The sequence below is a fragment of the Petromyzon marinus genome, chromosome 61, assembly GCF_048934315.1.
Source record: "Petromyzon marinus isolate PM22_M1 ecotype Great Lakes invasive population chromosome 61, UKy_Petmar_22M1.pri1.0, whole genome shotgun sequence".
Taxonomy (NCBI): Eukaryota; Metazoa; Chordata; class Hyperoartia; order Petromyzontiformes; family Petromyzontidae; genus Petromyzon; species Petromyzon marinus.
Genome location: NC_133727.1, coordinates 3967400 through 3984441, shown reverse-complemented (window position 1 = coordinate 3984441; position 17042 = coordinate 3967400). Strand labels below are relative to the sequence as shown.

The 17042-nt window shown below is 55.1% G+C and overlaps 1 protein-coding gene across 1 annotated transcript; it reads right to left on the bottom strand.

The window, feature by feature from the left end:
* Positions 1–504: 504 nt before the first annotated feature.
* Positions 505–16654, bottom strand: LOC116955750 (UDP-glucose 6-dehydrogenase-like). Its single transcript, XM_032977034.2, has 12 exons — positions 16044–16654; positions 12072–12282; positions 11088–11189; positions 10312–10515; positions 9140–9337; positions 8056–8203; positions 6531–6625; positions 5261–5391; positions 4359–4498; positions 3748–3839; positions 2891–3001; positions 505–2196 (listed from the first exon to the last, which is right to left on the bottom strand). The coding sequence occupies exons 2-12, from the start codon at positions 12237–12239 to the stop codon at positions 2086–2088; spliced, it is 1500 nt and encodes a 499-aa protein (XP_032832925.1). The 5' UTR covers positions 12240–12282; positions 16044–16654; the 3' UTR covers positions 505–2085.
* Between the last annotated feature and the right edge of the window lie 388 nt (positions 16655–17042).

The following is a 17042-nucleotide window of genomic DNA, read 5'->3' as shown; positions in this document are numbered from 1 at the left end:
CACCACTACCACCATCATCACCACTACCATCACCGCCATCACCCTCACCACCACAACCACCACACCCACCACCACCACCATAATCACCACTACCACCATCACCACTATCACCATCATCACCGCCATCACCCTCATTATCATCACCGCCACACCACCACACCCACCACCATCACCACTATCACCATCATCACCACTACCATCACCGCCATCACCCTCACCACCACAACCACCACACCCACCACCACCACCATAATCACCACTACCACCATCACCACTATCACCATCATCACCGCCATCACCCTCACCACAACCACCACACCACCACACCCACCACCATCACCACTATCACCACCATCACCACCATCACCACTATCACCATCATCACCCTTACCACCACAACCACCACACCACCACACCCACCACCATCACCACCGCACCTCCGATGAGCACAGCTGGCTATGTTGGTTGCAAAAGAAGTCTCAACATACATGTGTACATAAACTATTAACTCTTTTTTATTTTATTTCAGCAGGTAAGGCCCTCACTCGGCTGTGTAAGCTCGTTTTTTTACGAAGCGACCCCACCGCAAACGATAGCCCAACGAAGTGGCTTATCATCACCATCATCATCACCATCACCACGTGGAAATGTATAGCAGCCAAATACTCTGAACGCGTGATGTCGATTGTAAATGAAGGGAACAACCGGAGGAGCCGGAGAAAGATCCACGCGACCACGGGAAGAGAGAGAGAGAGAGGCACGACAAATATGCAACAGGCGTCGTCAGGGTCTGGATCGAACCCACGCGCTCCTGTACGGCAGGCGAGGGAGTCGAACACATTTCTAAATGTGCGGAACAATTTTTTATCCGGTTTTGTCCCACGCGCGGTTGCCGGTTCCGCAAAAATAAACCCCCAAAACTTGAACCACCCTAATGAACGTAACCCCCTCGCAGCAACTCTATAATTCACCCACGATTGTTCAACGGGGAAAGGGAATAAGTAATATTTTTTTGTAAACTTTTTTATAAAACACGCTTTGATAAAATGTACCGTACTAGTAATGGAAGAACTCCACGACTCCAGGAAGTAGCCCCGAAGCTTGCCACAACGTAAGGGACCCGTGGTGAATTACAGCCAACGTCAGTTGAGCGTGGGCAATTAGACCCATGCCGAAACAACGTATAAAAAATAATGTTTAAAAATATTTTATTTTTTTATGATAGAATATAGTATTGTCATCAGTATGACATAACTATACAAAGTTGGCAGTCGATACCACATTGAGAACTGGGTTAAAATTGAGTTACAACATTTGAGGATACAACAACAACAGACAGAGTGAGTTAAATGACAGCGTGTAAAAAAAAATGATAATCGTTTGATTGAATTTAATGGCAAACCCAGAAATTGTGGAACGATTCCAGAATGAAACCGTGTTATTCTCTCGCGTTCATATCGAAAGTAGATTGCATCACCCCAGCCTTGAACGTTTTACGACAAAAAATATATAAAATCGGGTGTCGCGTGAATTATAAACACTGGAACAAAATATGTTTTTTTTATTTTAACCAGGTAAGGTCCCACTGAGGTGCTGAGTAGCTCTTTTTCAGTAGCGACCCTGGCCGTCACAAATGATTGCTCAACGAAGTGACTCATCATCATCATCACGTGGGAATTTATAGCAACGGCCAAATCACTCTAAACGCGAGACGTTGATTCTAAATGTGGAGGGAAAAACCGGAGGACCCGGAGAAAAATCCACGCGACCACGGGGGCAGAGAGAGACATGCAAACTGCAAATATACAGCAGCAGCAGGCGTCATCAGGGTCGGTATCGAACCCACGACCTCCTGCGTACCAGGTGAGGTAGTCAACATCTCACCACGGAGAGAGAGAGACACGCAAACTCCAAATATACAGCAGCAGGCGTCGTCAGGGTCGGGATCGAACCCACGACCTCCTGCGTACCAGGCGAGGAAGTCAACATCTCGGCACAGCGGTGCACGTGTCTGCCTGTAATCTAGCAAACGTGACGGGGAACCGTAGGGGGGGGGGGTGATTTGCGATCGCCGTCCCTGGCAGCTCAGATGGCGCTGCTGTTCTTGCGTGACATCTGGAAGTCCAGCACCTTGGGCTGCGTCGAGGGAGTGAAGGGGATGGAATCCAGCACCACCTTCTTGCCGATCGTCTCCACCTGCGTGGGGCGAGCGGTGGGGGGGGGCGGGGGAGGGTGGGGGGAGAGGGGGCGGTGAGTCGCCGGCACGCTGGGCACCCCTCCGCCCACGTGGCCATCGGGGATCGCCGGCTCGGGTCCATCGGAGCGCCTGTAGCGGGCGCGAAATAAGTTCGGCACGCAAAGGACGAAGCTTCCCCCCTCCAACGTGTAGCCTGTAGCAGGCCGTAGGGGCAAGCGCTGTTGGCGAGCGGCACCTGTGAAGGTCGGCACGGCGCACGGAGGGGGTGGGTGGCCAGCAACCACGCCCGGCCGCCTTTGTCTCTCCCCAGCGGCGACGTTTACTACACACACCGCGCCAGGTGCTCGTTTGAGGCCGAGCCGACCTAGCGGAGGCCCAGGACCGGTTCAGACAATCGTCACCGGTGTTGGTGGCCGTGAGCGGGAATCGAACCCGGGTTCGCCGGGGTTCCTAGCATCGGATTACTTTTGCGGATTACTTTTGTAATCTGATCGCTTGGGTAATAGGATTACTTTTGTAATCGCGCGGTCGGCTAGGTACGGCGCGAAAGAAGTCCAACACACACACGTACGAACGTTATCGGATTACGTTTGTAATCGGATTCCTTTGGGTAAATCGTGATTGCCGGGGGGTGGGGGGGGTGGGGGGGGGTGGTGGGTGGCTTGCTGTCACGTGACGTGTTGCTGCGGGCACCTGGAAGCCGATGCGCTGCAGCGTCACGTGGAGTTTGTCCAGGACCCTGCGCCCGTCGAAGATGAATGCTGGCTTCAGCATCTCGGCGTAGATCCTCGCGTAGTCCAGCTCCTAGCGACGTGCAGCGGTTCGAGCGTCACCGACGACGACGGCGGCGATGATCGTGACGACGATGATCGTGATGACGATGACGACGATGACGACGATAATCGTGAAGATGATGGTGAACGTGATGACGATGACGACGACGATGATCGTGACGACGGCGACGATCATGAAAACGATGATTGTGATGACGATGATTGTGATGACAATGATCGTGATGACGATGATGACGACGATCGTGATGACGATGATGACGATTGTGATGGCGATGACGATGACGACAACGATGACGACGAGCGTGACGATAATGATGATCGTGCGGACAACGATGACAATGACTGTGCTGACGGTGATGATCATGCGGACGGTGATGATGACAATGATTGTAATGACGGTGATGATCGTGCTGATGACGATGACGACAATGATCGTGCTGACGGTGATGATAGTAGTGATGGTGATGATCGTAATGACGGTGATGATCGTGCTGACGATGATGACAACAATGACTGTGCTAACGGTGATGATCGTGCGGACGGTGATGATGACGATGATTGTAATGACGGTGATGATCGTGCCGACGATGATGACGACAATGATCGTAATGACGGTGATGATCGTGCTGATGGTGATTATTGTGCTGACGGTGATGATCGTAATGACGGTGATCGTGCTGGCAACGACGACGATGACGTTTGTGACGATGACGACGATCGTACTGACGACGATGATGACGTCTGCGCGCCACTCACCCCGAACAGGTCCCACTCGGTGCAGATGACGATGGCGTGGGTGCCCTTGCAGGCCTCGTACGGGTCAGAGGTCACCGTCACCAACCTGGCCACTGAAACGAACAAGGTCACGCGCGGGTCAGAGGTCAGCCACATGGGTCAGAGGTCACAGTGGCGGTCACAACAGCAGTCGGCTTACAGTTCTGGTGTCTCCTCTCTCATGCCTCTCTTTGTGATGCTGTTGCTGATGAAAACACATTCTCCTACGGAGGGAGCTGGTAGGAACGTTGGGTTGCTCGGTCAATGTCCAGGGTCACACGGCGGCACCACGTGGTGTGTTCAGCACAATATGCCCGACTGTGAGGGCGGGCACAAGCCGGCGTGAGTAGGTTAAACGTTGAGTTTTATAAGGGCACCACGGGGTGACCAGCCCCTCCCCACCCTCCCCACCCTTCCCACCCTCCCCTCTCCACCCAGCCCCACCCCTCCCATTTTTGGATGCACGACGGACGGACACAATAATCCCCTGTGGGCTGGTGGTGTAACCAGGAGGTTCGTACCCATATTATCGACGGACAGCTGTTCTTGCTGCTGATTATGATGATATTATTATAGAGCACCACCACCCCCACCTCTGTCTGGATCATCCCCGGAGATGCTGGGCTGAGAAAGGTCCAGGATCATCTGGTCCTTCTTCACCTTGGGGTCATAGATCTGCAGCATGGCTCCCTCGTCCATCAGGTGCTGGCAGATGTAGATGCTGGATGACTCCCTGGGTGAGACAAACGGAGTTCGCATGTGTCCCCACCACCCCCTCCACCACCACCACCCCACCACCACCACCCCACCACCACCACCACCACCCCATCACCACCACCACCATCAGCACCCCACCACCATCACCACCAAAACCACCATCAGCACCCCACCACCACCACCACCCCCTCCACCACCACCACCCCACCACCATCACCACCACCACCATCAGCACCCCACCACCACCACCACCCCCTGCACCACCACCACCACGAGAGATGGAGAGATACGACACGGAGAGGTGAGAGAGATGGAGAGAGATACAGAGTTAGAGAGAGAGATGAACATGGAGAGAAACAGAGAGGTGAGAGAGACGAGAGGAGAGAGAGAGAGAGACACGCAACCTCCAAATGTACAGCAGTCCGGGGTCGGGATCGAACCCACGACCTCCTGTACATCAGGCGAGGTAGTTAACATCTCACCACGGGAGAGAGAGAGAGACGCAAACTCCAAATATACAGCAGGCGTCAGAGTCGGGATCGAACCCACGACCTCCTGCAGACCAGGCGAGGTAGTCAACATCTCACCACGGGAGAAAGAGAGAGACACGCAAGCTCCAAATATACAGCAGCAGGCTTCGTCGGGGTCGGGATCGAACCCACGACCTCCTGCGTACCAGGCGAGGTAGCCAACATCTCCTGGCCACCGTGGCGCCACAAGATACACACGGAGAGAGACGGAGAGAGGCGGAGACATCGAGTGAGAGGCAGCCATCAACCTGGTGTCTCCCGTGTCCTTCTTGAAGGCGAAGCCTAGGATGCCGAGCCGCTTGCCCGTCACGGTGTTGAAGAGGCAGCCGATGATGCGGTTGGCGAAACGCCGCCGCTGGTAGTCGTTGATCTCGATCACCTGGAGCCGTGGGACGCGGCCGCGGGGGAGGCGGAGTGAGACAGAAAGTGAGACAGAGAGAGACAGAGAGAGACAGAGAGACAGACAGAGAGACAGTGAGAGAGAGAGAGACAGACAGACAGTGAGAGACAGAGAGAGACAGACAGAGAGACAGTGAGAGACAGTGAGAGAGACAGACAGACAGTGAGAGAGACAGAGACAGACAGAGAGACAGTGAGAGAGACAGTGAGAGAGACAGACAGAGAGAGACAGACAGAGACAGAGAGAGACAGAGAGAGAGAGACAGAGAGAGACAGAGAGACAGAAACAGAGAGATTGAAAAAGAGAGATGCACACAACAACAACAACATCAACATTAAGACCGAAACAGGAGCAGGATCACAACTCTGGCTCTCGCCTGATGATGCTGGTTGTTGTTGTTGTGGTGGTGGTGGTTGTTGTGGTTGTTGTAATTACCGGCGAAACGTCACGGCTACTCGAATGGTGAAACGTTATTGTGGGTTCACTCTCCAACACCCCCTTACTCATTGGCCCTGTCCGGGTGGTTGATGGTGGTGGCGGCTTTAGCGACACACACATTTACATTCACGTGATCTCACCCCAAACAAACAAAAAAACCTCTTGTTGCCAATAATAGTGGTCGCGAAAGCCTCCTAGTACTACTACTACACTACTACTACACTACCACACTACTACTACTACACTACTACAACTCTACTGCACTACTACTACACGTTAAACAGCAAGCGGCTGCCATTCACCTCCACCACTGCTGCCACCACCACCACTACCGCTACCACTCCCACCACCACCGCCACCACCACCACCATTACCGCTACCGCTATCGCCACCACCACCGCCACCACCGCCACCATTACCGCTACCACCGCCACCACCATTACCGCTACCACCACCGCCACCACCACCACCACCATCATTACCGCTACCACTACCACCACCGCCGCTACTTCCACCACTGCTACCACCGCCACCACCATTGCTACTGCCACCACCGCTACCACCGCCGACACCATTACCGCCACCACCACCGCCACCGCCACCGTCACCACCACCGCCACCATTACCGTCACCACCACCGCCACCACTACCGCCACCACCGCCACCACCGTCACCGTCACCTGCTGCCAGTAGTTGGCGACGTCGGGCAGGTTGAGCGCCTCGCAGAGGTAGACGAGGTTAAGCACGTCCTTCTGGAAGCAGCTGCCTCCGAAGCCTGCAGACAGACGCCCCGGAGGGGATTCGAGGGTAAGAAGAGGTCGCGGGGTCGCAGGGTCGCGGGGTCGCGGGGGTCGGGAGGTAGGGGGGTCGCGAGCCCGGTGAGTGAGTGGGGTGAGTGAGAGTCGCTCTCTAACTCACCAGGTGAGTAGTGAGTGGAGTGGGTGAGTGTCGTTCTCTAACTCACCAGGTGAGTAGTGAGTGAGTGGAGTAAAGAGTGTGAGTCGCTCTCTAAATCACCAGGTGAGTAGTGAGTGAGTGGAGTGGATGAGTGAGTCTCTCTCTAACTCACCAGGTGAGTAGTGAGTGGAGTGGGTGAGTGTCGCTCTCTAACTCACCAGGTGAGTAGTGAGTGGAGTGGGTGAGTGTCGCTCTCTAACTCACCAGGTGAGTAGTGAGTGAGTGGGTGAGAGTCGCTCTCAGAGTAGTGAGTGAGTGGGTGAGAGTCGCTCTCTAACTCACCAGGTGAGTAGTGAGTGAGTGGAGGAGTGGGTGTGTGAGTGAGTGTCACTGCTATAAATTCCCACGTGGTGGTGATGATGATGATGGCGAGAAGCTGCTTTGTTGAGCTATAATAATATAAACTTGTGGTGGCTGGGTCGCTTCTGCCAACGGAGCTGTCCACCTCCAGTTGGCCTCCTTCCTTAGCAGGTTGCGAGTTCCCCCGCTGAGCTATCGCGCGTAGCTATTTCGTCAGAAGCGACCCTGCCCATCACAAATGATAACCAAGTGTGGCGGCTTCTCGTCGTCGTCGTCGTCGCTTAGAGATGTACAGCAGCAAGCCAAATATTCAAAACGCGGAGAGACGTCGATTTCTAAAACGTGGAGGGGGTGGAGGGGGGTGGGGGAAAGCCGGAGGACACGGAGAGAGAGATCCACGCGACCACGAAGAGAGAGAGAGAGAGAGACATGCAAACTCCAAATATACAGCAGCAGGCGTCAGGGTCAGGATTGACCCCACGACCTCCTGTAGACCAGGCGAGGTAGTTAACATCTCACCACGGGGAGAGAGAGAGACACGCAAGCTCCAAATATACAGCAGCAGGCGTCAGGGTCAGGATCAAATTCACGACCTCCTGTAGACCAGGCGAGGTAGTTAACATCTCATCACGGAGAGAGAGAGACACGCAAACTCCAAATATACAGCAGCAGGTGTCAGGGTCGGGATTGAACCCATGACCTCCTGTACACCAGGCGAGGTAGTCAACATCTCACCACGGAGAGAGAGACACGCAAACTCCAAATATACAGCAGGCGTCGTCGGGGTCGGGATCGAACCCGCGACCTCCTGCGTACCAGGCGAGGTAGTTAACATCTCCCAGCCACCGCGGGCGGCGCCCCGACAACATTAACCACGCGGCGGCGGCTGCGGCGGCGGTGACGGTGACGGTGACGGCGGTGACGGTGACGGCGGTGACGGCGGCTCACCGACGCTGGCCTTGAGGAACTTGTCACCGATGCGCCGATCGGTGCCGATGGCGTGCGCCACCTGCTCCACGTCAGCGCCCGTCGCCTCGCACACCGCGCTGATCGAGTTGATGCTGCTTATGCGCTGCGCCAGGAACGCGTTGGCAGCCTGGGGGGAGGTGGCGGGACACGTTGACGGTGGTGGTTGGGCGATGTCGTCGCTGCTTGCTGTGTGGTCTAGCCTAGGGGGGCACCCCCAGTGGCAGCTGTCCCTGTGTGTTAGTCTGCCAGTAGGGTGGAGATGTTGCTGCTGCTGCTGTGTGGTCTAGCCTAGGGGGGCATCCCCAGTGGCAGCTGTCCCTGTGTGTTAGTCTGCCAGTAGGGTGGAGATGTTGCTGCTGCTGTGTGGTCTAGCCTAGGGGCACCCCCAGTGGCAGCTGTCCCTGTGCGTCGGTCTGCCAGTAGGGTGGAGATGTTGCTGCTGCTGTGTGGTCTAGCCTAGGGGCACCCCCAGTGGCAGCTGTCCCTGTGCGTCAGTCTGCCAGTAGGGTGGAGATGTTGCTGCTGTGTGGTCTAGTCTAGGGGCACCCCCAGTGGCAGCTGCCCCTGTGTGTTAGTATGCCAGTAGGGTGGAGATGTTGCTGCTGTGTGGTCTAGCCTAGGGGCACCCCCAGTAGCAGCTGTCCCTGTGCGTCAGTCTGTCAGTAGGGGGTGATGCTGCTGCTGTGTGGTCTAGCCTAGGGGGCACCCCCAGTGGCAGCTGTCCCTGTGCAGCGCAAGGTGACTCAAAGCTGTGATGAGGGAAGGAGGAGAGGGAGGGTGGATAGGGAGGGAGGAGAGGGAAGGAGGGAAGGAGGAGAGGGGATGGAGGTGAGGGAGGGAGGTGAGGGAGGGAGGGAGGGAGGAGGGGGAGGGAGGGAGGGAGGGAGTGAGGGAGGGAGGGAGGGGAGGGGGATGGAGGTGAGGGAGGGAGGGAGGGAGGGAGGTGAGGGAGGGAGGGAGGAGGGGGAGGGAGGTGAGGGAGGGAGGGGAGGGGGATGAACGTGAGGGAGGGAGGGAGGGGAGGGGGATGGAGGTGAGGGAGGGGAGTGAGAGGCCCACTCACGAGTTTGGATAGCTCTGACGACCACGTGTTGGTGGTGATGATTCTCTCGCGGGGCACCCAGGTGGCGTAGACTTCGCTGAGCGCCGCCACCGCCGCGTGTCCCTCGGGGGTCTCCTCGCCACCGATGAGCACGCGGTCCGGGTTCTTGAGGTCCCTGATGGCCGTCCCCTCGGCCAGGAACTCGGGGTTGGAGAGGACCTGCCGCCGTCGTCGTCGTCGCGATCATCGTCACCATCGTCATCACCACCACCGTCATCATCCTCGTCATCATCGTCGTCGTCATCCTCGTCGTCATCGTCACCATCATCGTTATCGTCGCCATCATCGTTGTCATCGTCGTCACCATCGTCATCACCACCGTCATCATCGTCGTCATTATCATCGTCGCCATCATCGTTGTCATCATCGTCACCATCGTCATCACCACCGTCATCATCGTCGTCATTATCATCGTCGCCATCATCATTATCATCGTCAACATCATCGTTATCATCGTCACCATCATCGTCGTCATCGTCATCACCACCGTCATCATCGTCGTCATTATCATCGTCGCCATCATCATTGTCATCATCGTCATCATCATCATCACCGTCATCATCATCGTCATCATCGTCATCATGGTCACCATCATCATCCTCGTCATCGTCATCATCATCATCGTCATCATCGTCATCACCACAGTCATCATCGTCGTCATTATCATCGTCGCCATCATCGTTATCATCGTCAACATCATCGTTATCATCGTTATCATCGTCACCATCATCGTCACCATCATCGTCGTCATCGTCACCATCGTCATCACCACCGTCATCATCATCGTCATTATCATCGTCGCCATCATCGTTCTCATCATCGTCATCATCATCACCATCATCATCGTCATCATCGTCATCATGGTCACCATCATCATCATCCTCGTCATCATCGTTATCGTCACCATCGTCATCACCACCGTCATCATCGTCGTCATTATCATCGTCGCCATCATCGTTATCATCGTCACCACCATCGTCGTCATCGTCACCATCGTCATCACCACCGTCATCATCGTCGTCATTATCATCGTCGCCATCATCATCATCATCGTCACCACCATCGTCACCACCATGGTCACCATCGTCGTCACCATCGTCGTGGTCGGTGGCCCGTGCGGCTGCGTGGCTCACCTGCAGCTGCAGCTGTGGCTTGGGGTTGGAGTCGAAGATTCTCTTGATGCTCTCGGCGGCCCTGACGGGCACCGTGCTCTTCTCCACCACCACCTTGAGGCCCGCGCCGGCGCTCTCCACGATGCGACGCGCACACGACTCAATGTGCTTCAGGTCGGCCGCACGGCCCTTGCCCACGCCGAATGTCTTGGTCGGAGTGTTCACCTGGAGGGGGGTAGCGGTGAGGGTTTCATCGGTCGATGTGGCGCGCGTTGTGGTGGTGGTGGTGGTCGTGGTAGTGATGATGGTGATGGTTATAGTGGTGGTGGTGGTGGTGATGGTTATGATGGTGGTGGTGGTGATAGAGGTGGTGATGGTGATCGTGGTGGTGGTGATGATGATGGTGGTGGTGGTGATAGTGATGATGGTGATGATCGTGATGATGATGATGGTGATGATCATGGTGGTGGTGATAGAGATGGTGGTGGTGATGATGATGGTGGTGGTGATGGTGGTGGTGATAGAGGTGGTGGTGGTGGTGGTGATGATGATGGTGGTGATAGAGGTGGTGGTGGTGGTGATGATGATGGTGGTGATAGAGGAGGTGGTGGTGATGATGATGATGATGGTGGTGATAGAGGTGGTGGTGGTGGTGGTGATGATGATGATGGTGATGATGATGATGATAGAGGTGGTGGTGATGGCCTCGGTGACGCCGCCGCAGCTGCACCACGGTGACCGCTACCCCCTGACCGCCCTCCCCGCGGTGTCACCGCCACGCCGGCGGCGCCTCTCACCGAGATGAAGATGAGGTCGGCGTCACGGATGGCCGAGTCGACGTCCACGGAGAAGAACAAGTTCCTGCCCCGGCACGACTCCACCACCTGCTGCAGGCCCGGCTGGCATGCGGCGTGGGGTCAGGGGTCGGAGGTTAGGGTTAGAGGTCAGTGGTTAGGGTTCGGGTTTAGAGGTTAGGATTAGAGGTTAGGGTTTAAGGCTAGAGGTTAGGGTTTAGGGCTAGAGGTCAGGGTTAGAGGGTAGGATTTAAGGTTATAATTTAAGGTTAGAGGTTAGGTTTAGAGGTTATGGTTTAAGGTTATGGTTTAGGGTTAGAGGTTAGGGTTAGGGGTTCGGGTTTAAGGTTAGAGGTTAGGTTGAGAGTTAGGGTTAGAGTTTAGGGTTTAAGGTTATCATTTAAGGTTAGGGTTAGAGGTTAGGGTTAGAGGTTAGGGTTAGAGGTTAGGGTTTAAGGTTATAATTTAAGGTTAGAGGTTAGGGTTTAAGGTTATGGTTTAGGGTTAGAGGTTAGGGTTTAAGGTTAGAGGTTAGGTCGAGAGTTAGGGTTTAAGGTTATCATTTAAGGTTAGGGTTAGAGGTTAGGGTTAGAGGTTAGGGTTTAAGGTTATAATTTAAGGTTATAATGTAAGGTTAGAGGTTAGGGTTTAAAGTTATGGTTTAGGGTTAGAGGTTAGGGTTAGAGGTTAGGATTTAAGATTATGGTTTAGGATTTAGAGTCTAGGGTTGTTGACCGCGGAGTTTCTTGTTAATCCATCAGAGTTTTATTATTTGGGGGGGGGGGGGAGGTGGTGTACGGGGGGGGGGGGTGGTGGTTCTATCGCGTAGACACACACGTCCCGCACACCACCCAACACGGCCGGCTCGCGATGGCTGCGTCGCGCGAACGGAAACGCGACCCGCCGCCGACCGCTGACGCCGAAGCTGCCACGCCGTTTAGGGGCGCGCGCGGGCGGGCGGGCGGGCCCGACGTTTCGGGCGCGCACCTCGTAGATGGGGAGGCTGTCGGAGTTCCAGGCGTCGATGCGCGAAGCGTTGAGGTCGACGACGGTGACGGTAACGTGTGGGCACATGTGTGCGATGACGCTGCACGTGGGGCCCCCCACGTAGCCCGCTCCGATGCAGCAAATCCTCTTCACTTGAGGCTGCGCCATTATTTTGGTGGGGTGCGGTGGGGTGGTGTTGACCCTCGACACCCTGCGGGGCAACAGAGACAAAGGTGCCCGCCCGTGTAGGCTCAACGGGCTGTTGTGGGCAAGTGCTGTCAGCGAGCAGCGCCGACGAAGGCCGGTACACCACGCCCGGCCGCCTTTGTCTCCCCAGTGGCGACGCGTACCGCACCGTGGCACCAGTCGACGCAGGACCGGTTCAGATAATCGTCACTGGGTGTTGGTGGCCGCGAGCGGGAATCGAACTCGGGTGGCCGGGTTCGTAGCGCTAACCGCTACCGCTCACCACGCACACAGACACACGCACACAGACACGCGCACACAGACACACACACAGACACGCGTACACAGACACACACATACAGACAGACGCACACAGACACACACAGACACACAGACACGCACGCAGATACACGCACACAGACACACGCAAAGACACACACATATATACACACGCACACAGACACAACAAGCGCCATTCGCCACTAAGTGGCGGTGACGTCACCACGACGCTTGTGCCAGGCCATGTGCACCTTGAGGCCACGTGAAGTGGCGAACGCCCGCTGGCAGGAGGTGACGGGGCAGACCCAAGTGCCACGGGTCGACTGACTAAGATGACTGGCTGATGCACCACCTGTGCCCCCTACTGTGCCAACCCGCTGTGCTTTAGCCACCGGGCGCTCCGCTCGTTGTTGTGAGCGTCGCTCCTCTGCCCTCCGTTGTTGTTGGAGGGCGACTGCCTCCAACTGCCCAGTAGCGTCCTTCACGAGCCTCCTCCATAGAGGCCGATCTTGGCACCGCTGGCACCAGTCATCGGCAAGTCCACTCAGCTCCACGTCCTCCTGTACCACATCACTCCATCTCTTCTCTAGCCCGTGCCTCGCCCGTTTAGCCCCCTCGATCCGGCCGAACAAAAGCTGTTTAGGCATGCGGTGGCTGGGCATGCGGGCTACATGACCCAGCCAACGCAGCCTTGCCTACCGGAGGAGCTCACCAATGGGACCTTGTCCAGATCTTTCAAGGATTTGTGAGCTCCTCACACAATCCAGCCTGGTTAAACCGAGGATGGATCGTAGGCAGGCTAACCTAAATGTTTCTAACCGGCGAAGATGTTCCATTAAGGGGGTCCACGTTTCGCAAGCGTAGAGAAGGGAGGGAATGACCGTGGCCGAGAAGACCTGAAGCTTAGTGCGGAGCGACAGACCAGGTAGCTTCAACACAGCGTTACGCAATCGATGAAAAGATATTGCCGCTCGACGGATTCGGAAAACTCTCCACTCTCTCCACAACTGCCCCATCACCGATTGGGAGTTGTGGGGGTGGAGTGTTCGATGGTACAAAATACCCAGGCAGGTGCTTAGTTTTGGTGGGGCTGATGGTAAGACCCCATCTCTTAGTGGCACGCTCCAGTCTCAGCAGCAGCGTCTCCAACTCCTCCTCTGAATGAGCAGCTATTACCAAATCATCAGCATACATAACGTGGTTGAGCAATAGGGAGCTATGCCTTGACGCACCCGGGCATCGATCAGCCTCCCATATATCTGTACCAAATGGAGATTCCCCCGGTACAGCTATTGAAGGCTTCACGAACTACGTGGTCAAAATAAATGTTAAATAATGTGGGAGCCAGAGGACATCCCTGTCCCACCCCCAAGGTGTACAGGGAATGGCTCTGACTCCCGGCCACGTAGTTTTACCCGGGCCAGCTCACCATCATGAAGGTCCTTAATGATCGTGAGCAAGGGGTCAGGGACTCCAAAAGTACGAAGAACAACCCAGAGCCCAGGCCTACTGATGGTATCATAGGCCTTGACCAGGTCAATAAAGCAGAGATGTAGATCTTGTTGGAATTCCCTACACCCCTGCTGTAGCAGACGGACAGAAAATGTGGCATCTGTGCAGGATTGCCCTTTCCTGAAACCGCATTGGGGCTCCGCAAGCCTCTCCTCAGCGTGCCTGGCAAGGCGATGTTGAATAATCCTTGCCAGGACCTTTCCCGGCACACTGAGGCGTGAGATGCCCCTGTAGTTGTTACAGTCTGTGCGGTCCCCCTTCTTAAAGAGGGGGACCACCAGGGCATCCTTCCAATCCTGCGGAACCCGTCCAGTGGTCCAGACTGTTGTTATGAGGTCATATCGGGCAGTCTGTGCACAAACGCCACCCTCCCTCAGCATTTCGCTTAGGAGATCATCTCTGCCCAGTGCATTTCCTGGTCTCAGACTCCGGATCGCCTTCAGTACTTCCTCAACAGATGGCACCTCAGCCACCCACTCACAGGGGATGACTTCTTCCAATAGTTGAGGCACCGCAGCCTCAGCAGGGTCATCCCCACTTTGTGCCATTATGTTTTCATGGCTGAGGGATTTCCCCTCCCCCAGGACCTCACAGAAATGCTCAACAAATCTGCAAACCTGTTCCTGGGGGTCGGAGATTGGATCACTGTTTTTTCCCCTAATGATGGTAATAGGTGTGGCGCTGCAGGTTACTTTTTTGATGGAGTTAAATAGGCATTTGTGATCGCGGGCCACTGAGGCAGACTCCATCTCCTCAGCAACCCGCGACCACCACCCATCCTTGCAGCGCCTCACAGCTCTCCGAACCTCCGAGCGAAGGCTGCAGTAAGCCTCCACATTCTCTGACGTGGGATTCTGTAGCCGATGACAGTGGGCCTGTCGCTTTTTCTCAACTATCCTGAACACCTCCTCTGTCAGCCAGGGTCTCTGGGGAGGTCTGGACCACGTACCCAAAGCAGCCAATACAGCTGCATGAGTCACAGTCCTAAACCTCGCCCATTTACCCTCGACATCAGGAGGAGTGGGGGACGATGCCAACACATGCACACAAACACACGCACACACGCATACAGACACACACACAGACACACGCAAAGACACACGCGCACACACACAGACACACACACAGACACACACATAGACACACACACACCGACACACAAAGATCCCCCATATAGCCTTAACAGACTGTAGGGGCAAGTGCTGTTAGCGAGCAGCACCTATGAAGGCCGGCACGGCACACGAGGGGGTGATTGGCCAGCACCACGCCCGACCGCCTTTGTCTCCCCAGTGGCGATGTTTACCAAACCAAGTACTCGTTTAAGGCTGAATCGACCTAGGGGAGGCCCAGGACCGGTTCAGATAATCGTCACTGGTGGTGTTGACCGTGAGCGGGAATCGAACTCGGGTTGACCACTACACTACCGCTCCCCACTCACACACGCACAGAGTTACACAGTCTTACACACACAGTCTTACACACACAGTCTCACACACACAGTCACACACACACAGTCTCACGTTAGACACACACACAGTCTCACACACACAGTCTCACACACAGTTACACACTATCACACACATACAGCTACACACACAGTCTCACACAGTTAGATAAACATTCTCTCACACACACACACAGAGAGTTACACACTCACATTTAAACTTACACACACATACCGCGCAGGCATGTACATTCTCACGCAAAGACAAAGATCCCCCGTATAGCCTTCAACAGACTGTTGGGGCAAGTGCTGTTAGCGCGCACCTACGAAGGCCAGCACTGTGGACAGCACCACGCCCGGCCGCCTTTGTCTTCCCGGTGCTGATGTTTCCACGACACACACGCACACACATTGACACAATTACTCGCACGGTGAACCACACGAGGCAAAACCACAGCCCGTGTAGCCTTGAACAGGCTCAGGAGGAGGAAGCAATGGTGCTGTTCGCGAGGAGCAGCCACACACACACAATATAAACGAGCACTTCTCACCTTGATCGACGGTAGAACAACTTCCTTTGCTCGAAACACTCACTCACTGACTCACTAACTCGCTCACTCACTAATGAACTCGCTCACTGGGTGACTCACTAATTAACTCGCTCACTGGGTGACTCACTAATTCACTCACTCACTGACTCACTAAGTCACTGACTTACTAACTCGCTCACTCACTCACTGACTCACTCACTGACTCACTAACTCACTCACTAACTCACTCACTAATTAACTCGCTCACTGGGTGACTCACTAATTCACTCACTCACTGACTCACTAACTCACTCACTGACTCACTCACTGACTTACTCACTCACTAACTCACTAACTCACTCACTGACTCACTAAATCACTGACTTACTAACTCGCTCACTAACTCACTCACTAACTCACTAACTCACTAACTCACTCACTCACTCACTGACTCACTCACTGACTCACGAACTCACTCACTGACTCACGAACTCACTCACTGACTCACTAACTCACTAACTCACTCGCCCCGTGTCTCCAACTCCCCTCGCCTTGCGCAGAGAGGCTCCACTAAAGTGATGATGTGGCCGGGGGACGGCGTGAAGGGTCCTTTTATACCCAGAGGCTGACGCCTTGCAAAGACGGGGGCTGGGGGGGGGGGGGAGAAGGGTGGGTGGGGGGGTGTTAGCTGGGCTGGTGTGTGGTGGGTGTGATGATGGTGATGATGTTAGCTGGGCTGATGTGTGGTGAGTGTGATGATGGTGATGTTAGCTGGGCTGGTGTGTGGTGGGTGTGATGGTGATTATGTTAGCTGGGCTGGTGTGTGGTGTGATGATGGTGATGTAAACTAGGCTGGTGTGTGGTGTGATGATGGTGATGTTAGCTAGGCTGGTGTGTGGTGGGTGTGATGGTGATGATGATGTTAGCTGGGCTGGTTGGTGGTGGGTGTGATGATGGTGATGTTAGCTAGGCTGGTGTGTGGTGGGTGTGATGATGCTGATGTTAGCTAGGCTGGTGTGT